The 22,448-nt window shown below is 34.8% G+C and overlaps 1 protein-coding gene and 1 long non-coding RNA gene across 2 annotated transcripts; both read right to left on the bottom strand.

Annotated features, from left to right (window-relative positions):
• Window positions 1–1,531: 1,531 nt before the first annotated feature.
• Window positions 1,532–10,337, bottom strand: LOC148955872 (uncharacterized). Its single transcript, XM_089097942.1, has 3 exons — window positions 10,209–10,337; window positions 10,031–10,078; window positions 1,532–3,042 (listed from the first exon to the last, which is right to left on the bottom strand). Exons 1-3 carry the CDS (start codon window positions 10,335–10,337, stop codon window positions 2,836–2,838), a joined length of 384 nt encoding a protein of 127 aa, XP_088954068.1. The 3' UTR covers window positions 1,532–2,835.
• LOC148955871 (uncharacterized) lies at window positions 10,052–22,444 on the bottom strand. The gene is made up of 3 exons (XR_016142083.1): window positions 22,362–22,444; window positions 13,601–13,787; window positions 10,052–10,857 (listed from the first exon to the last, which is right to left on the bottom strand). It is a non-coding gene; the product is annotated as an uncharacterized LOC148955871 (long non-coding RNA).
• Window positions 22,445–22,448: the final 4 nt, after the last annotated feature.

The raw sequence follows: 22,448 nt of genomic DNA, 5'->3' as shown, positions 1-22,448 counted from the left end.
CCCGGAAAAGCAATTTGTCGTGAGCGAATCTGACAAGCCCTGGATCACTCCAAAAATAAAACAGCTGATTCGCGAAAAAACCACTGTAAGGGAGTCCAGTGGTGACGCAACGTCGTTACGATTATTAAGAAACAAAATCGTTAGCCTTTGTCGCGAGGCAAGAAAGTCCTTCGGAAAATCCCTTTCGGACCCTGAAATAAAAAAGGATCCCCGTAAATGGCACCGTCTAGTAAGGCAGATTACTGGAAAAACAGTATCATCCAGTATCCGTATTCTGAACGATGATGGGTCACTTGTGAGTGCAAATGACGTCAACAATTACTTTACTGACATTTGTACATCCTTTCCTGCCCCAACTAACACTGAAATAGAGAATCTACTGTCAATATGCCCTGACAAAGGTGAAATCGAAATAGTTGAGCATCAAGTTTTCAAAGAGCTGAACAAGTTGTGTCCATCCAGTAGCTCTTTTCCTGAAGAGCTGCCTATAAGGTTAATACGAGAGTTCTCTCTTTTCCTGGCCAAGCCACTTGGACACATCATCAGCGAATGTTTTGCCAAGTCAACTTTCCCGTCGTGCTGGAAACGCGCATTTGTGCGTGTTATACCGAAGACTAAAACACCCAAATCTTGCAACGATTTACGACCGATATCAATCACATCTACCTTTGCAAAAGTCACCGAGTCATTCATCCTGCGTGAATTGCTCAAGCAAACGCGGGAAAACATAGACCGTTACCAGTATGGCAGCCTGGTTGCAATACCTCGATATACCTCGTGCGCCTAGTTGACATTATCTTTAAGTGGCTTGACAAGGGCAGTACCTTCATCTACCTAGCTCTCGCCCATTTCAGGAAGGCATTTGACCTGATTTGTCATCTTACGGCAGCAAAAAATATGTGAGCCATGGGCGCACAGAAGCGGTCTCTTTCATTAGTGATGAGCTTCCTTCAGGACAGAATGCAGTGTGTATTTCCATTGTTTGAAGGTGAGTTGATCTCATACTGGTCTAAACTTATCTGTGGAGCCCCTCAGGGTACAAGACTTGTTGGTTTTATATTTATCTTCCTCATCAACTTCCTCCTTCAGAATTTCGAAGAGCGACTCAAATTCGTCGACGATTTATCATTTGTCCTCAAATACCTCGTGAGAGAAGGTGTAATCGAACGTCAGTTCAGCGAGACCCTTCTGGCATCATTTTCTGAGGACTGTGAACGTTACAAGTTGACACTGAATGCAGATAAATCAATGATCCTCAGGTTTTGCCCCTTAAATCGTGATCTGGAATTCCCGCAAGTCCCTTTCCCTATTGTTCCATCCGCAAAAATCCTCGGAGTCACATTATCGATGGACTGCACATTCACCGAACACGTGGAAAAGGTTATTAAAGCTGGCAATGCATTACTTCAGACCCTAGTCCTGATGCGCAGGTTTGGCTGTGACACTCAAAGCCTAAAAAATGCCTATATTACGTATGTGAGACCTCTACTCGAATATGCCGTCGCTGTCTGGGGACCTTTTGTCAAGAGCACCCACTACCTTTGCGATGACCTTGAATCTTTGCAGAAACGAGCTGTTAACATAATCGTTGGTAACAGAAGTGACGACTACAACAAACTCTTGCAAGAACTGAACCTTGAATCTCTCAGCGACAGACGATTATCACTGATCATGTCCCTCGGCAAGTCACTGCTATCTTCGCCCCATCACAGACTGATCCTCCCACCTGATGCTCCTGTTAACCAAAGAACCAGATCCCAGTCGAAGCTACAACCCCCTGTCTGCAGGACCAACCGCTAAAAAAAAACACGTTTGTCCCCTTTTTCGTAGAAGCATACAACAAGACTTAGTGTTATTTGAATTCACGTGTTAGTGTTCTTATAGTGTTATTTTTATTTTTTTTTTCATATTGTTGTAAAGACGACATAAATTATCCATGGCTACGCTGTTCGATCTTAATAAACCTATGTCTATGTCTATGTCTTACTAAAAAAAAAAAAACTAATAATAACTTTCATGAAAAAGTATCAGCACCTCAAACATAGATAAAAGTTAGGAAACCTAGAAAAAATCTAAGGCAGAACTGTCATAATAAATACAAATATAAAAAATTAATTCATGAGGTAAATTTCACATCTCAATCACAGACTACCTACTTATGAGCTAAAGATCAAAACTAGTTATGTAATCAGCACCAAAAATTTGCTTTTTCTTTCTTTTGCTTTTTAATTCCCAGTAAATATATTATAATTTTAAATAAGAAATATTTCCCCTTTTCTAAAAATTGTAGTTTTCGCCTAAAAATCAGCAACTAAATAAGAAAGATATGTTTAAAAAAAAAGAAAAAAAGAAAAAAAAAAGTTTCCAATTCAGTTCAATAATAACCAATTTCATGTTTTCATGCAAAGCAGAATATCACCGTGGAAATTTTTTTTCTATAAATCCCCCCAAAACCAAATAATAATCCCAACAAAAATAATACATCAAAAATAAAGACATCAAAATCGACATCGACACAAGACCCTTTTTCAGGGTGCTTAAGCATAAAGGATGCTTTTTGGGGAAGCGTCCATTCCCTAAGAGAGATACCTCAATAAGGGTTAAATATATCATAACTCAAACAGCGTAATTTTAGGACAAAATTAGATCATTTTTCTAGGTTTCAAAACAATATTCGTAAGAGTGCGTATGTATGACATGAACCTAAACTCTGAGAAAAGACGATTTCTGGAAAGAAGTTTTCCAAGAGAGTGGATAAAAAAAAATAATAATAAAAAAATATATAAACAGGAGTAAACTAGGGAGTTGTAAATTTCTAATCCGGAAAGACTCAAACTAGATTGCAAATAACACTGAAAAGCTCACAATCCCTGTGTCAACAGATTTCAGGTAAACTCTAGGTTCTGTAGGCTCTATAAGGATAAGACAACGTTGATATTGCGAGTTTGGTCCCACAGCACCCAAACACGGTTTCATTGCGGACATTTGACTAACCGGCATCTGCTGCAGGTTGCTTGTATAATTAGGCAAGTTCAAAAACGCCTGCAAGAAAACAAACAGGAAATAATTTATTATAATAAGTAGTATTTTTGTTTGATTTAAGTGCAAACATATGGATAAAAATTTAGACTAACTTTGTTCAACTTGTCACAAGGAATAAAAAAGGTAGGGTAACTGCTCTACACAACTGAAGTGTTTCAGAGACTTCAAACTCGCCAGCACAGGCCAAACAGCTAAAGTAATGGCTCTCAACTAATCAAATCCTAGCCATTTTGGACCCGATCCAATAATAAACACCAAGAAATTATAAAAAGTCTTGGCTTTCTTAAGACACCGGCTGATGGAATTGAGAGGTCAATTTATACTCACACAGCAAATGCTTGGGAGACCTTTACTTCTCTAAAAAAAACAAAAAAAACTGGTGAATTAGGCTAGAGATCCTTATAAAAAAAAAGTCAGCTTCTAATGCAATTGTCCAAGTTATACTGCAGTATGCTTGTGAGACACAGCCAATAAAAGCTGAAGATACGAGCACTTTGGACATGTTCAACCACCACTGACTTCGTTACGTTGCCCGCATTAACAAATGGAACAGAGTACCTAATCTAACAGTTCGTGGCAACAAACTGCAAGTAAGGAGCGACTCAGCCTAATACCAATCAAAACTCTAAAAAAAGAAATACTGACAACATTGGATAAACCAAAAGAATTAGATTTTTATGCTGATTCCAGACATAAATAGTTTGAAGCTTAGTGTTACCTATCAAAAATTACAAGCACGAGAATAATTTCCTAATTTTTGAAAAAGGGAGAAAACACCTCGAAAAAGTCAAGAGATTTTGATAAAAATCATGGCATTAGCTTTAGCCTATCAGATAAATTAACTATATAGATTCCAAGTTCCTATCAAGAATACGGTGCCTCTAGGGATGACATTGTAACTTACAGCCCTTCCCTTAGTCCCTGGGAAAAGGGCTGTAAGTTACGCAATTTGCACATTGTTCACATAGAGTATTTGTTATTGGGAAATACGAGGAAATAGCATATATAGAGCTTTTCTTGGATGGGGATGGGTCCATGGAAAGCTTTTGGGGGCACCTTTCAGGGGAAATTTTATACAGGGAGGGTTGGGGGAATTCAGGCACGATTTGAAAAAATGGTTGGAAATAAAAAAAATAATCTTTTTCATAACTGAAAGCAAGGAGCAACATTAAAAATGACAGAAATTAATCGTATATGAGGGGACTGCCCCTTCCTCAACCATCACGCTAAAGTGTGACTTTTTGTCACGGTTAAATACTTTTTTTTTTTCAACTGAAAGTAAGGACGTAGATAATTTCGGAGACCACACTGCCTTTCAATGACGATAAATAAAAGTTCAAATAGGGATAAAATCCTTTTAATAGACAGTGATGATGATAACAGTGATAGAAATTCACAAAAATACCAGATATTTCGGTCACATATACAGTGACCGTCATCAGTCACTACTTTGATCAGTTTTACTACTGATGACGGTCACTGTATATGTGACCGAAATATCTGGTATTTTTGTGAATTTCTATCACTGTTATCATCATCACTGTCTATTAAAAGGATTTTATCCCTATTTGAACTTTTATTTATTGAAAGTAAGGAGCAGCATTAAAGTTTAAAACGAACAGAAATGATCAGGTATATAAAGGGGGTTGCTTCCTCCTCAATACTTCGCTCTTTACGCTAAAGCTTGACTTTTTGTTCCAATCATTTAAGAATGACTCCTGGAACACAAAAGCAGTTTAATCAGAAAAAGTTGTTTTACAAGTTTTAAAAAAAAATTTACCGTAAAAGCGAGGTATTGAGGAGGAGACTATCTCCCTCATACACATAATAATTTCTGTGCGTTTTAATGTTGCTCCTTACTTTCAGTTGAAAAACCTTGTTTTTTTTATTGAATTTCATATCGTTTTTTGAATAATACCGGGAAATCCAGCTCTTCCTCCATGGGAAATTCCCTTACCCCACGACAAATTCCTCCATGGAAAGATCCTCCCACATTAATCCCCCCCTCCCGAAAAATGTTTGAATACTTCCCAACAACCTATGCTATAAGCGAACAATGGGCTAAGTTCATAGCTTGTAGCCCTTCCCCCGGGGCCTCAGGTGGGGGGGGGGAGAATTCATCCTCAAAGACATAGCTATTAGATCTTTCGACAATGCTGGACAGAATGGCTATCTCAAAATTTTGATCTGACAACTTTGGAGGAAAAGGGATATGGGAGGGGGGCTAGCTGCTCTCCAATATTTTCGGTCACTTAAAAAGGGCACTCGATTCCGATCGAATGAGCCTTTCCCGATCTTCTAGGATCACTGGTTCCATATGATCACCCTAAAAAAAAACTAAAAAAAAAATGGCAAAAAAAAGAAGAAGTAAAATTCCACATTTTCGTATATAGAAACTTGAAAACTCTATACAGGGTTATCTGATATGCTAAATCTGATGATGTGGTTTTCATTAAGATCACTTGATGTTTTGGGGGTGTTTCCCCGTTGTTCAAAATTGCCTAATATTCTCATGCTCGTAACTTTTGATGGGTAACATTAAACTTGATGAATACCATATATTTTGAATATACATCAAAATTAGATGTATCTCAGTTTCTTAGTTTTGGTTACTACTGTGCCGCATCACTCCTTACTTACAGTTCGTTACCAACAATTGTTTGATTCTTTACGACTGCTCAAATATAAGGGCTGTTGAATTTGAATGAGAGGTATTTATAAACAAACTTAAGACTTTACCGTAAAGAGTGATGGTTGAGGAAGGGGCAGACCCCCTCATATACGGAACAATGTCCATTGGCTTTTTGGGCAATAAATTTGCGGCTGCAAGTTTAAAACTAATCCTTATTAGTTTTAAACCTGCTACCGCAAATCCATTCAGGAGTAAAAGGATTTTGAATGTGGACCTTTTGAATATTTCGAACGAAATGCTTGCCGGGATTTTTTTTTTCTGTATGTCTGGGGACCATGGGGAGATTGGATGGCAAAAAAGGGAATAAGACATGAACGGATCGTCCTCCAATATCTTTCAAATGTTAAAAAGAAAACTTGAGCTTTTAATTTCTGATTGAATGAACTCCCTTCCATGTTAATGTAAATATAATATAAAAAATGGCATTCTTCGAGCATTTTGCTAGTTTAGAGAACGACACACCAACAAGACTTCAGAAAGTAATCATAACGTCGTAGAAATAGAAATAACGAAACATGCAAACAAATCACGGTGCTATAATTTTGTGATATTCAAGGAGAGACAGCTAAGCTCTGGGCTGTTTGGTTGCTGGGGTGAAAAGTAGGAAATTTAAGCTGCCGATTCACGAAAAAATTGGGGGAGGCAACGATTTGTTTCGATTTTTTTTCTTATGAAGATAACTTGAGCTTTTAATTTCTGATTGAATTCGAAGTATTTTTCGAAATTTATAGTGTGGAGAATTTTCTTTTATGATGATTTAATACAAAAATAAATTTTATTTTTAAGATGACACTGTTTCTATCCAATTCTTTTCCCCCTTTTAAATATGGTGTATTTTTTTTTTTTTAATTTGTGATTGGAATTATTAAAAAAAATTGAATTATATTTTAACTGATCCAGATTTGGAAGATAGAAAACCATGACGTTTTTCACCCAGAGAAGAATTGTCCATTCGCCCGAGTCGTTCCTTACTTAGAGTTCTTTTAAAGAACTGCTTTAAAAGGAAAATTTGTTTCTGCGTTAACCGTGCTATGTTTGGTTATATTCAAGGAGAGACAGGAAAGATTTTGGTTATTTAGCTGCTGGGGTGAAATGCATCTGTCAATATCATCTAAAAAGGCTTATTCAGAGATTAGAAGCAGACATTTAGTGAATGGCAGCCTTCATAGTAAGAAACTAAGAACACACCGACAGCAAGTATGAACAAGCTCTAAAGCTGCCAGTAGGAGAATTCAATAGAATTCCAAAATCTACCGACACTAGCAGCACAACTTGTATTTTGACAGCTTTTCTTTGTGCAAAAAGTATATTATGTAAAAATGGTATTTTCGGACAAAAGCTGCCGGCAGATTTGAAAACTGCCAAGTAGCGTTGCTTCTTTACTACCCCACTTTTTTCATGACGGATCGACAATTATCTTGAATTACAACAGGTTTTTTGGGTGGCTGCGCCATCCCAATGCTTCTAGGAACTTCATTCGTGAAATCTTGTTTACGATTGACATGCTTTGCATTCAAATCAGTAATGAAACTTGCCCGAAAGATACAAGCCAAACCAAAAAAAAAAAAAAAAAAAAAAAGAAGATAAAAAATGGTGCAATGTGCGAAACTTGGAAATCACAGGAGAGATCCAATAAGACCGAAAAACAATATCTTGAACCTTATAGGATCTTAACAGATTCATTTTAGCCAGATGAGAGGATTAACAGCTGGAAAATTGAGATCAAAAAATATTTTTTTGACTGCTTTGAAACTTCTATCAGAAAATCTTGGGTCGAAGGGACTCTTTCCACTCGTCCCGGAGCGATGCTGAAGCGGTAACATCTTCCCATTCAGATACTAACAAAGTCTCAGCCATCCTCAGATCTCGGTCAAAAGTTCACCGCAAAGAGTTCTTTGCAAGACCTTGTCTTCTTCTGTCGCCTGATTTCTAGTCATAGGCCGTCCGAGAAAGGCTGCCTTCTTTTATGCGGAGTACATATCCTAAATATGTTCACCCTTTCTTCCTTGAAACAGCAGTAATGAGAGGCTGGCCAGTTCTATTATGAATTTCAGAGTTGCTAACTCTCTGTTGCCAGCTTATATTTAAAATTCTCCTTAGGCACATATTTTCGAATGCATGAACTCTCTTTTCGAGCTGTTGATTCATTTGCGAGCACTCGCTAGCGTAGAGGAGTATGGAGAGCACATTGCTACTGAAGAAACGGAACTTAAATCGCAAAGAAAATTTGCTGCTCCTCCAAATGGGCTTTAGTCTATTAAAACCTCCGGTCGACTGACCAATTCTGTGTTTAATCTCGGTCATTGTTCCACCATCACAACCGACCCAGCTACCCAGGTATTTGAAATCCTTCACCTGTTCTAGATTTGTATCCTTGTTATGCAGAACAAGTGATGAGCATGTGATGGACATGCTATTTGATTTGTCAACATTAATGGTTAGCCAGACTTATTTTGAATTTTTCTTAATTGCATCAAGTAGCTGCTGTAACCTCTGTTTAGAATCTTTTACCAAGACTAGGTCATCCACGAAATCTAAATCAGAGAGTTGCTTACTACTTAGTTTTACGCCATATCCAGAGTTTGCGTAGTTTATGGGATTTTTGTAGGTTTGTACTGGGTTTTATGCCACATTTTGTTGGCGTCGAAGATTGTGATGGAGTTTTTCTTCAAACGTAATATTTCTTTCTTCTTCACTTCTATGTTGAACTCGTTCTGATTTTTACTGTTGCTTGTCTTCTAGACATTACTTGTGCTGTTAGAAGGTCATTCTTTCTTCTTCACTCCATTTTTTACACGTTCTGATACTCGCTTTCTCGCTATCACGTCATAGGTATAAAAACGATCCATTCACTCCTGGGGGGGGCGATGTAATTTATTATCTTGAAATGTATTCATAAATACGACGTCAATCATGTGTTTCTTGTGTACTGTTGCCTGCATCATAGACATTTAGAAAGATCTAACCACTACTGGGGCAATCATGATGTCACTCTCGTTTTTTTATGCAACAAAATCCCATGATGCCAGTTTTCCCGACATGATGCCAGGCATGATGCCAATTTTCTCGAAAAACATGGAGCCGCTTTCGATAAACAAAAATTCACACATAAATAAATAGGCACACAAACAAAATTATTACTCGTTTAAAGAGATATAGTATATATACATATATATATATATATATATATATATATATATATATATATATATATATATATATATATATATATATATATATATATATATATATATATATATATATATATATATATATATATATATATATATATATATATATATATATATATATATATATATATATATCTTGTATTTTAAATATTTACGATTTTGAATTTTCAAGAAAGGTTTGGAAACATTTGATTCAAAGATTCTAGAATTTATAAAGGCTTTTTTGTTGTATATTCACTCAAGTTGTACTAAAACTTTCAAGGATGAAAGCTTTTTTATAATTAAAATCAGTTGTTTGCAAAATTATTTATCGAACTGAAAAAGATAATGATAACACTTAATTCGAAAAAGCTTCAGGTATGGGATTTCTATTTTTCTACAGTTTTAAATGTTTAAATTTGTTTACAGAGGCAGTCACGGACACCGATATTTTAGAGGCAAAAATTTTCGAACACTAATCTAACGATCACAATCATTTGGTAATTTTTGAAATTTTTTTTTTTCATTAAAATAAAGTAGAGAACACAGTTAATAAATTAAAACAATTAATCAATGAAAACAATCAATAAATCATTAGTTAATAAATAAAATTAACTAAAAAATTATTAGATGATAAAAAAAACAGTTAAATAATAAACAAAAGAATAATAAAAAAATTAATTGTTAAATTGAAAATAATTTTGTTAATAAATAAAAATTTGCTAAAATTTGGCCTGAAATATTGTGGGAGAGAGGGAGTGGTTAATCAAGATTTTCCCCAGGCGCAAGAAAGTCAAGAACCACCAATGTTTTTGTATGGGAACCCCCCCAAAAAAGGAACAATATTGTAAAAAAAAAAAAAAAAAAAAAAAAAAAAAAAAAAAAACAATTGACAAGATATAGATTAAAGAAGAATTAACCCTTAAAATTTCCAATTTTTTAAATAAGAGATCTTTTTGGAGCCAAACATCTGGATTTTTATAGAACGGAATTGTATTTGTCAGAATTTTCCTTGGTGAATGATGAACTCGATATACGTTTATGGAATCCTAAACAAACCTGACCTAAACATTAGAGTACAATTACTTTTTAAAGTAAAAAAAAAAAAATAATAAAAAAAACTTACTTCAAATGCTTGAATACCGCTTTGAGCCTTCTCTTGAAAAAATTGCTTCTGAATTGAAATCAATAAGTGAACATCGAACAGAGTAAGTCTTTGGGTTTAGAATTTCGCTTGGTATCTCATATAGATGGTCAATAGGCAACACTTCTTTATGTCCGTAATCTACATAGTACAAATGTACAGATTCAGGCGATTTGATTTTAGATATAACAGCACGGTAATATTTTCTATCTGAAGGTGATAGGGCTATACATGGGAACGTTTGTCGAGCTTCTGTCAAAGGCTGTAACCTATAATTCTGGGCAATCATTGTGCTGAGATTCTCTATTTCTTGCAATTCGTCTGCCAATTGGATACTAAATTTCAAAGGTCCTTTATCTAATGTCTTAAGTCTTTATCTAATGTCTAGTCTTTAAGAATGCCAAAAACTATCAAAAAATATTTTTCCTTTGTTGGTTGTGAAAAGGAAATACCAGCAATATTTATAATGGCTGATGGTATCAGCCGTCACATTGTTTGGAAAATATTTAGGAGCATCTTCAACTAAATCAAGAGGTACTATGTACATCCAGTTTTAAAAGACGTTGTATCTGCAATGTGTCGAGAACAGCTGAGGGTATAAACTCGAGGGTATGAAGCTAAGACTTTCAGGGCATGTTGAAGGAATGTCTGAAAAAAGGGCTAGGAAAGCATCCAATCCCCTTCCCATGTCCTTTGTAGCTGCAATCTCCTCAAAGACATCTGATCAAAATTCGTTATCTAGATTCACAAAGGTCAAATATTTTCAACGCATATGTTTATTACTTAACGTCCACTAAGGTCTGATTCATCTAAAAAAAAGAGAAATAAATCAGCTTTAATGGTTCGTGACATTGGATTTTCTTTTTTCTTTGCAAAAGTAAAACAAAGCTTTTTTATGAGTAATCTTGACAGGCGATTTATATCATGAATTTAAAAAACAAACAATTCCAACAAGGTTGAGCATGTATAAATTCTAACTTATGTTTTACCCAATGATATTGCCTAATATTTTTAGAATACTAAAAAACCAAGTTCAGTGGTTCAGTTGCACGATGGTTCAGTTACATGGTGGTTCAGTTGCACGGGGGTTCATTTACACGGCACTTTAGTTGCACGGTTGTTCAGTTACAGGGGTTCAGTTGCTTGTGGTTCGGTTACACGGTGGTTCAGTTACACGCCCACCTTCAAGAAACAATTATAAACCGTCACCTTTTCAAAATTAATCCCAAGCTCCAATGCCAGCTCCAAATGCAAGCTCCAAAGAATTTGACTACAATTGGGCATATTTCAAAATAAAAAGCTTAGCAGTAAAGCTAAGAGAACAAGAATACAGATCAAAACAGCAATACAGACTATGGGCTCTGGAATTTGCAAAAGAAACCTTACAGCACCTCTTTTTCGAATAAACAGCTAACACCCTTAAAATCCACAAACTGAAATCTATTGTCCAAAAGTATAAGCTTCCTTAGGAGAACAGACTCCTTATTAATGTTTTGTTGCCAATCTCTGGTGGAAAAACATTTTACTGACTGGTAATTGATAATTTGAAGACTAAATCTGCTCCAAAGTAATGGACCTGGAGATGGATTTCAGCAGCTGCTTACCTACGAATTGAGGTCCCTATCACCTATATCTATGGGAATAAATTGCAAGTAGATAAAAAACAATCACTCCTCATGGAGTCAGACTTTTGAGCCAAGTCACACATTTGAGTTTGGAAAAATAAGTGCATTTTCACATCACCAATTTTTGTTGGTCATTAATGACAGTAAATTCCAAGCAGACTAGAAGCAATCACTCCACATGGAGTCATGAAGATTATATTTGAACACTTTTGAGCTTGGAAAAATAAGTGCATTTTCACATCACCAATTTTTGTTGGTCACAAAGCAAAAATGAACACAGCTCATTACCCATTTAGTGTTGCGTTCGACCGTCATTACTCTCTCGTGTCTGACAAACATAGCAGACTTACCTTATAATTATCAACACACTTGTCAATATAGTGTCAATAGAGTTGACGTATTGCTTATTAGCCATACCAAGTTTAGCCTAGAAAAATCGACCCAGCTTATTTCCATGCACTTAATGAATTACGCCTGAAATTGATCACTGTAAAGTGCGAACAATTACTTGGTGATCCTAAACGCCAAAACTTACATTGATTTACCCTGTGGAACCTTTTCAGTTAAGGTTCGTTGCATTGACCAATTATTAATATTTCCTCTTCTGTTTTACTATCTGTCTTATAAAGGGTGCGTCTCTTTGACAATCAACATGCATATAGTGTGTTCAGATTTAGTTAAACATCCTCTAAATATCCCCAGAAAACGTCCCCTTAAAACCATTAGCTTCAGTAGTAGCACTAGTTGTAGCAGTATTCATAGCATCGATAGCACTATGCACACATCATCTTATGTTTTTTTTTCTTCGATTTCGATCTTCAATTCGCGAATTCGATTTGATCTTCGATTCGAATGCGAAAACCAAAGTAGGCCTGTGGTCCCATGAAGTGTGCTAGCTGATGTAAAGAATAATCTTAAAGCAGGTTATGCAAAAGTACTAAACCAATTTCTCATACAACCAAGGACTTTATCCAACGTATTGTCATCATTCCATTCTTTTTCTGTGAATTTGCACAATTTTATAATGCTAGTTACATCCGTTGATTTTGAATTGAAGTTATCAAGTATTTGCAGTAGGACGCATCGAGACATGGCTAATTGTAGAAAGAGAAAAGCCAAGACAGATAGTCCAAATAATTGAGAGGCAAATGTTTAAATGGCTGCACGGGCTGCATGGTATTGAAGTGCGGGATATAAGTTTTATATTCCCGTATATATTTATTCTATCTACAGTGGTGGTATGAAATGGTAGGGTTATTTGCAAGTTCGGTACAAAAGATATATAGACTCTGTACAAAAAGATGCATTCAAAGTTGAAAGAAAAAGCTTACCAATGATTAGGTCCATTTTACCCTGTTATAGGGTTTTTGTGTGTATATTTTATGTGTTTTCTATTTCATTAGTATAATTTACTCTGATAGTTATATTGTAAAGATCATAAAAAAATTTATCAATTCAAGTAGGGGTATTATCCTCAGGGTCACATATTTTATTGAAATTAACATATGCTAAAACTCAAGACAGTGAGAAACTATTACTGTTTTTTTTTTTTTTTTAAAGAAGGTTCTGACCAGACATACATGCCACCAAAATGGCATAGAATTGTCAAAAAGTATGCTGAAGGCCACTATTTTTCAATTTTTCCTTGATTAAGGTCCCCTTAAGCTTGGTTTAACCCTTGCCCTTGTTTGTCAGAAATTAAAATGTTTTGGCCAAGAAATACCCTTTTTTGCACTTTGGCTACCCCCTTAAAAATCTTCAGGTATTACCTCTCTTATATGATAGGTCCGACCCTTAAGCAAGGAGTCAAAAGATATTTTCTTGAGGGGCCACCAAAAACAAACTTTTAGGTCACTATTTTGTTTTCTGGGGTGACTTCCTTTGAACCTCCCTTGAATTCTAATACCAAACGAACAAAAGATCTTACCTGCCACAAGGTTTCCAACTTTTGGGACCTGGAGAAATATATTTGAACAACTAGAAAAAAAGCTAGTCAATTGCAAGAGACGGTTCTTTGCTTCAACATTGATTCCATAAAAAGTAAGTAGACGCTCCAAATGATTGAGTTTGGGTATATAAGTTATATATATATCTTCCATCTTAATAAACAGCAACTAGAAAACAAAATAACAAGTTTAAGAACTCATTTACAAAGCAGAATACCAAGAGAAACTGTACATACATATTCATTCCTTTCTCACTACATGATTCTCTTTGGTGACTAGTTTTTCAAAATTGTATTTTTACTTTTTCATGAAACATTATTTTGTATAATTGCGTTAACTGGATTATACCATGGACTTAACAAAATTCGTCAGTTTTGAATCAGATGCTCATTTGTCATATTAGAAGAAGGCAACCCAAGCAGTTGTGATCAATTGGCTAAACACTGCGTCTGTACAGTGTCTAATTTTGTTGGCATAGCAAGATTTGGAAAAATATTTTTTTTGTTTTCAATAGCAGAAAGACACAAAAACACAAGGTATATTTTATTTCCCTGAAAACTATCCTACTAATCAGTTATTGTATTAACACGCAGAATGTTAAAATAAACTTTTTGCAAGACAATTTCGAATCCATGAATTTAATTTAAACACTTTTTTTTGGGTTAAGCAACTTAATGATCTGACAAGATTAAAGCAACAATTACATGAGGCAAACACACAATCATATTGGCAAACGCATGTTTCTATTGATGATATGTCAAACAGGTAAGTCTGAGAAGTAGTCCATGGCCTTTAAAAAAATATGTCCATTTTAAATAGCACTTTAAGTTTCATTTTTTTTTTTTTTTACAGGGAAAGGGAATGTTAGTACAACCTCCCTTGAGTTACATCCACACAATGCTTGTAAATTTTAGACAGAACCCAAAAATAATTTATTAATAAAATTGTATTACAGCCAAATGGTGGATTTCTATAAATCATTTTTCATTTGTTCTGTGTTTATGATATGAGAGAATATTGTGTCTTCAAGGAAAGTTTTTAAATATATTATATACAAATATCCATAAATATGTAAAGGACATCATACTGATGAGGCTGCTGCTCTTTTGTAGCCTCTTCCAATCACTATATGCAAAAGGATGACAATTCCCTTCTGAATTCAATTATTTATGGCTCAAATTCTCAGTGGTTTATTTGGAAACAGTATTCTAAGCAAAAGGGTGAACAGTTTCCAATCAACTTTTTAGTGGGAGCATGGAGTAAGGACACTCCCCCACTCCAAAATTAAATGTGATTGGTGGTTGTAACTTTTAAGATTGTAACTCTCTAATTATAAGCCTTTTGTTTAATATTTAATTTTTCTGGTTTTAATACTTGTTTATGCTATATTTTTTTTTACACAATAAATGCCTCAACTCATATAGGAACTAACAACTTTCAACTTGTAGAGCAACCTTCTGAATCATTACTACTTAAAATATTTTAAAAGTATGCTCATTTGTTTGAGATATTTTAAAATCTGCTAGCATCAGACATGGAATAAAGCAATATTTAGTAGTCAAACTTTATTAGCACACCAGAATACTCTTCAATCTTAAGATTATTATTCCTATAGCATCAACATCAGTTTCTGCATGTTATATTGAACAAAACATTGTCACTACAAGTCTCAGCATTTTTTTTTTTTTTTTGCTGAAGAATTCTTTTGAATAAAGTTCCAAGTAAATACATTTGTTTACACTTAGTGAATAACAATATACTGATATTCAAGATAACACACATATTTTCATTGCAATTCCATAAACTGCCTACTGCTAATGCCATCTTTTAAGACATATCAAATACCCATTTAAAGTCTCCACAGATATTCTCTCAAAGGGCAGTTGTATTGCAGATGAAAACAGACAAGAAACTATCATTTCTAATGAGCCTGAAAGTAGGTTTTTAGCAATATTATGATTGAAAAAATGAATTACACAAGTTTTTCAAAGACAATTAAAGGCCATATTAAACATAAATCAGCTGAAGTAAAAACTATAGTAATTCAAACAGAAAACAACCAGAAATTACTATTAAAGAATAAATGAAACTAAAAGCAAACAGAAATTGCCCACAAATTTTACAAATCAAGCTTAAAACAAACAAAATCACTACAAAAAAGGGTTTGGCTACTACCCCTTCCTTAACAGTATAAGTCTAAAGCAGGGCTTTCTTCTGTTTAGTTACATTTTTGTATGCATCTTCATAGTCCACCAATAGGACTAGTATAATTTTGCCTTGTTCCAAGGCTGCCCGGATGACTTCTTCAAGACACATGAATCCATCAAGTGTTGACATTCCCTTTCTGAAGCCCGACTGTGATTGTGGGTAGAGATTATTTTTTTCTGCAAACCATTCCACTATTTTGACTATTTTGAAAAAAATCTCATAATGTCAATCAGATGCGTTTGGCAAAAAGAGGGGTTGTAGAAGAGGGGGGGTTAAATGCCAACCAACAATTTTGATGCTTGAAAAGGAACTAGAACTTTAAATTCTCAACCAAATGAGCTTCTTCTAAAGTTAAACAACCTTCCCTTCCATAAAAACCTTAAACACCCCCTGGGCATAACTTGCAACTGTTGCCTCTAATCTCTGGGATTTGTTTCAATTCTAAAAGCTTTGTTATATGATATTAATGAAAAAAAATCCACACACTAAGTTTTTCAAAGAAAAGTAAAGAACTCCATTAAACCAAAAATGAGCAAAAATAAAATCAAATAATCTACCAAGTGTGAAACTACCACAAATCAGCATTGATAAATAAATGAAACCCAAAATGAACAGAAATTACAATAAATAACCTAGTCAAACTCGAAAAACAAGCAAAAATTAACATGAGTAAAGCTCAAAACCTCTATGCATTCCCCATGCCAGAACATAATTTATACTTTACTGAAAAAATATAAATGTTTTTACTTTTTTAACTTCAATAAATCAAATAATATTAACATTTTGATTACTATTACTAAATAATATTAACATTTCATTGCACATTCATTTGCATTTTTTTCAGTAAAGTGCAAATTATGTTCTGGCCTTGGGAGGACATAGGGGTTTTGAGCCCTACTTATGTTAATTTCAGCTCGTTTTGAGTTTGACTGGGTTATTTATTGTAATTTCTGTTTGTTTTGGGTTTCATTTATATATTGATGCTGATATGTGGTAGTTTCATGCTTGGTAGATTATTTAATGGAGTTCTTTACTTTTCTTTGAAACACTTATTTTGTGGAAAGTTTTTTAATTAATTTATATTCGTTTTATATTAACATATTCTTTTCAGAAGAAAAAGAATAATTCTTTAAATCTTTTCGGTTTTTTTAAGACTTTATAGTTTTGCCTGCTATTTGTGTGCTGGAGAAAAATTTTCAGCAATTTTTAACAACATACATCCCTTTTAAAATCTGGACACAAATAGTAGTGTTTAATTTGGTTTCATACCTCCTCTAGTTGACTTGAAATAGAAAACTTGAAACCATTTGCAAAAAAAAAATCTGTTTACCTTCTTTGATAGCCTGGATACACTTACCCTATTTTGATTTGGTTAAATTTTAAGCAAAGAAGTAGCCCCAAAAGTTTGAACATAATACTGAGGGTACATATACTGAGGGTAGTTCTTGTGATACTGCTGATATGCCTTATTGTGAATTAGCATTAACAGTGCATTTTGTTTTAATCCTAATGCAACATTTAGTTTTTAAACATAATGGGCAAATGGATGGGTGGGTGTGGAGGGGGACTAGTTGCCCTCCAAACACTTTTGACTATTGACACTTTTGACACCTTATATTCTCCCAGGCCATAAATTAGAACCCATTGCCCTGAGGGATGTGAGGGGGTTGTCATCCTTAAAGACCTAATTTCCATAACTTTAAACTATGTTAAACAAAATGGTTATCTCCAAATTTTGATTGGATGTGTTTGGGGAAATGGTGAGCATGAGAGGGGAATTAGTTGCTCTCGTATCACTTTTAACTATTAAAAAAGCAGTAGCTCTTTCAATTTCCAATCAAATGAGCCCTTTTAAAGTTTCTACGACAACGCTTACTATAAAAATCTTAATTGCCCCCAGGCTATAACTTGCACCCCTGGCCCTACAGGGGGGGGGTCATCCTCAAATACCTAATTTCCAGAACTTTTAACTATGTTGAAGAAAATTGCTATCTCAAAATTTTGATTGGATGTGTTTGGGGAAATGTTGGGTGTGATAGGGGGGTTAGTTACCCTCCAATCACTTTCAACTATTAAAAAGGGCACTAGCACTTTAAATTTCCAATCAGATGAGCCGTTTTTGAAGTTTCTATGACAATGCTTTCTATAAAAACCTTATATTCCCCAGGGCATAACTTACAACCCTTGACCTGAGGGCTGTGAGGGGGTTGTCATCCTCAAAGACCTAGTTTCCAGACCTTTCAACTACGTTGAACAAAATGGTCATCTTAAAATTTTGATTGGATGTGTTTGGGAAAATGGTGGGTGTGAGAGAGGGGTTACTTGCCATCCAATCACTTTCAAAGACATAATTTCCGGACCTTCATCTAAATTGAACAAAATGGCCATCTTAAAATTTTGATTGGATGTGTTTGGGAAAATGGTGGGCGTGAGAGAGGGGTTACTTGCCGTCCAATCACTTTCGACTATCAAAAAGGGCAAAAGCCATTTCAATTTACAATTGAATGATCCCTTTTTGAAGTTTCTACAAAAAAACTTTCAAAAAAAAAACTTATATGTCCCCAGAACTCAACTTACATCCCTTGCTCTCAGGGGTGTGGGGGAGTGTCATCCTCAAACATAATTTCCAGACTTTTTAACTATGTTGAACAAAATGACTGGCTCAAAATTTTGATTGGATGTGTTTGAGGAAATAGAGGGTGTTAGTCATCCTCCAATCACTTTTGACTATTAAAAGGGCACAAGCCCTTCTAGTTTCCAATAGAATGTGCCCTTTTTGAAGTTTCTACAACATCACTATCTATAAAACACTATATGCTCCCAGGACATAACTTACAACCCTTGTCCCGAGGGCTCTGAGGGGGTTATCATCCTCAAAGACCTAATTTCTAAAACTTTTAACTACGCTGAACAAAATGGCTATCTAAAAATTTTGATTGGATGTGTTTGGGGAAAAGGTTGGCATGAGAGAGGGGTTAGTTGCCCTCAAATCACAACAATGATCAAATGAGCCCTTTTTCAAGTTTCTACAACATTTCAATAAAAACCATATATACCCTCAAGGCATAACTTACAACACTTACCCTCAGGGCTGTGTGGGAAGTGTCATCCTCTTACATATAATTTCCGGACCTTTCAACTACTTAGAACAAAATGGCTATCTCAAAATTTTTATTGGATGTATTTGGATAAATGGTGGCCATGGCAGGGGTGTTAGTTGCCTTCTAATCACTTTCAGCTATTAAAAAAGGCAATAGCAATTTCAATTTCCAATCAAATCAGCCATTTTTGAAGTTTCTACGATAATGCAATTCTTTTAAATGTTTTCACTTTTATATCTTAGAAATAAAAAATTAATTAAGATTTTAAGGAATAAATATCAGCATATGTATATTAAACTGACAATGCATATTCATTTGAATTTTATGCACTATTACTGCTACTAGGCCTACTGTTCCTGCTATTACCACTACAATTATGATACTAGTACAATTAAAGCTACATGTATGGAGGTGAAAATTTAACAGAATATTGAGGGGGAATTTGAACTAAATTCTTGTTTTAGCCCCCTCCAAAACAAAAAAAAATCTAAGAAATTTTATCCATTTTTAATCTTCTATAAATTAAAATTTGTCACAACTTCTGTAAAAGGAAAAATTTCTATATCTAGCTTGACTGTACTGAAGGAAATAGTTATAGCAATATGTTAAATAAGTTGCAATTATTTAAAACTATCAACCCTGAAAACATTTTGTGAACCCTGAAAACATCATTATATATAATCTTTGAACTATTTTGAGCAAAATCTTAAAATTTCTATTGGATACATTTGGGGGAAAGAAGGCATAGGGAAGGGCCTGTTGCCCTCTGATCGCTTTTGACTCTTAAAACAGAGAACTAGAACTTTCAACTTAAAATCAAACAAGCCACCTTTAAAGTTAGCCATCCCTTCCATAAAAACCTTATACGTCCCCAGGTTATAACTTACAGAACTTACCCCTGGGCTCTAGGGGTTCTGTCAATCCTGGAGACAGGGGTATAAGGTCTTTGGACAATTTTGGACCAAAAGCTGTCTCAAAATTTCAATCAGATATGCTTGGAAAAAAGAAGGTGTGGTGGACCTGTTGCCCTCCAATCACTTGTGGCTCTTAAAAAGGAAACTAGAACTTTCAATTTCCAGTCAAATGAATCTCCTCCAAAGTTTATGTAACCACCCTTTCAGAGGCAACACTATAGCATTGCATAAAGTAAAGGCCATAAGGTTTCAAAGTTTGATCATTGTTTTTTTTTAAAGGTATTCATATGGCAAGGGTGGTTGCATAAGCTTTGGAGGGGGAAGAGTTAAAAGTGATTGGATGGTAACTAGCCCCTAAGCATGGGCACTATATCTGTTTTCTGTTCTGTTTCCAAAGTGCCTGTTTTTCATTTACCTGTTGTTTCTGTTTTAATAATAGCTGCTTTGTCCTGTTTTTGTTTTTTTTCTGTTTTTATTTTAGTGATATGAGAATGAAAAATTAGGGAACTTTGATCTTACAAAATAGTACTTTAAATCATAATTTGACGTTGTGAAGATTTGTGGTTACACCTCATACAATATTTAGATTTGGAATGCAAGTATAATGATGGAACTTAGTGTGTCTAATATATCAAATAGTGCTGCTATATTCCTCAGCTAGGCAGAATTAAGGGCCTACAAGTCAAATAACTTCTCCCCAGAAAAACTTAATGTTGCCAAGTAGCTGGAAACAAACATTACGCCAAAAAACAGTTCATTTTCAAACTAGTAGCTTCACCCCTCCCAGGAAGTTCCTATTTCCCTTAAATCTTTCTTTATGGCATCCTCTCCCCCAAAACAAGGACAGCTTGCTTTCCTTTTAGCCCTAGACAGTTGGTCAAAAAAGAAAACCTTTGGCAATTTGTCATCCTTCATGTGCAGAATGTGCCCTAGCCATCTCAACCTTTCTTTCATTATAGCCCTAGAAAGCAGGATTGAACCATATTTTTTGTACAGCCTACTCTTGAAATATGTTCAGTCATACAGGTACCCTGAACAATCTGTAGGCAATTTCTATGTAAAACATCTAGCAAATTGTCATCCACTTTTTGAAATTTTCTTTTAGTTTTGTATATATTGATGGGATCATCAGGGAGGGAGGGTTGCTTGGTTGTCAGGATAACAACTAATATATTGAAAAAGAAAGTAAAATAAGAACATTGTTATTTTTATTTTATTAGCCTACCATGTTCTTTGAGAAGTGCTGCTAAACTGAAATTTTACCATATTTGAAACTTTGACTAATCTACCTGTCTATTCTTAGAGATTTGTGCACTCACAGTTTCAAGTAGCACAGCCTATAATAAATAGGCCAGGGTGAAAGCCTATTGAAAAAATAAAGTTTTGTTGAGGAGAAGTTACTAGTCAACTAGTTGGAAAATAAATTGTTTTCTGGGGCAATGTTTGTTTCCAGCTAGTTGGCAAATTGAAGTGTTGCTGGGAAGAAGTTATTAGTGAACTATTGCTTGTGAGAAGTTATTAGTCAACTGGTTGGAAAATAAAAGTTTTGCTAGGGAGATGTTTCTTGTCAACTAGTTGGAAAATATATAGGCTATTTCTCCTGGGATGGGCAAAATTTTCCAACTAGGCTAGATGGCAAAAACATTTTTAATTATAAGGAGATTGGATGGTACCATTTCATATAGGCTAAGCTTATAAACCGATTTTTTCCTGTCAATATATACAAAATCATATTATTGAGTTAGGACTAAAGTGAATACACCATTTGATGCCTTTTTTTATGCTGATTACAAATATAATAAGCATTTCTATCAGAAATGAATTTCAGCCCCTCCCCCTATATAGGCTATACCTAACCTAACCCTGAATTGGCATATATAGGGGGGGGGAGGGGGTTGAAATTCATTTCCGATAGAAATGCTTATTATATTCGTAGGCCTAATCAGCATAAAAAAGGCATCAAATGGTGTATTCACTTTAGTCCTAACTCAATAATATGATTTCGTATATATTGACCTTTTTTCCAATAGTCAAAGAGTGGATATCTAATGTAGGTAGCCAACTTCAAAACACCTTCCCAGGACATACTTTAGCCTGTAGACCCTTCCCTGAAAGTTTCATTTGCCTAACCTAACCCCTTTCCAAGATAGCCAAAAGTAGCTAAAGTAGAATTTTACCACAACTTTCCTGGTTTTAACAAATTCAATGGTGAAACAACCTAGCCTACTTTCTATGTGGTAGGCTATATTACCCTAATGATTTAACTGTTAAAAGTAGCCTTGTGATCAGCTTTCTAAGTAAGCTACAAAAGCAAAGCAGTCTGCATTTATCAATTAGGCCTATGCCTATGAAAGCTAAGTAAGTATTTTAGTAGCCTATGTTTTAAAGAAGTTTCCACAATTTTACAGCATTTGCTTATGGAGTGGGGGACGGCTACAAAACTGACAATCTGTAAAAAAAAATTAGATTTAGTCAAGGTTAGCCAAGACAACTTTTAATTTAGCTTTTGTAAAAAGTACCGAAGGAAATTCACTAGCATAAAGTTAGTAAAAACATGCTTTCCAGTCAAAATTCAGAAATTGTCAAAATTTGCTGATGAAAACGAT

The sequence above is a fragment of the Artemia sp. Qi Xiang Cuo genome, chromosome 1 (assembly GCF_049724085.1).
Source record: "Artemia sp. Qi Xiang Cuo chromosome 1, ASM4972408v1, whole genome shotgun sequence".
Lineage (NCBI taxonomy): Eukaryota > Metazoa > Arthropoda > Branchiopoda > Anostraca > Artemiidae > Artemia > Artemia sp. Qi Xiang Cuo.
This window is presented reverse-complemented; position numbering and strand designations above follow the sequence as displayed.

Coding starts and splice junctions, on each gene's coding strand:
- LOC148955872 (XM_089097942.1), bottom strand. CDS start 10,337: ATGATTGCCCAGAATTATAGGTTACAGCCTTTGACAGAAGCTCGACAA. Junction 10,079..10,208: donor AAATCAAATCGCCTGAATCT/GTACATTTGTAC, acceptor ATTTCAATTCAG/AAGCAATTTTTTCAAGAGAA. Junction 3,043..10,030: donor GCGGTATTCAAGCATTTGAA/GTAAGTTTTTTT, acceptor GTTTTCTTGCAG/GCGTTTTTGAACTTGCCTAA.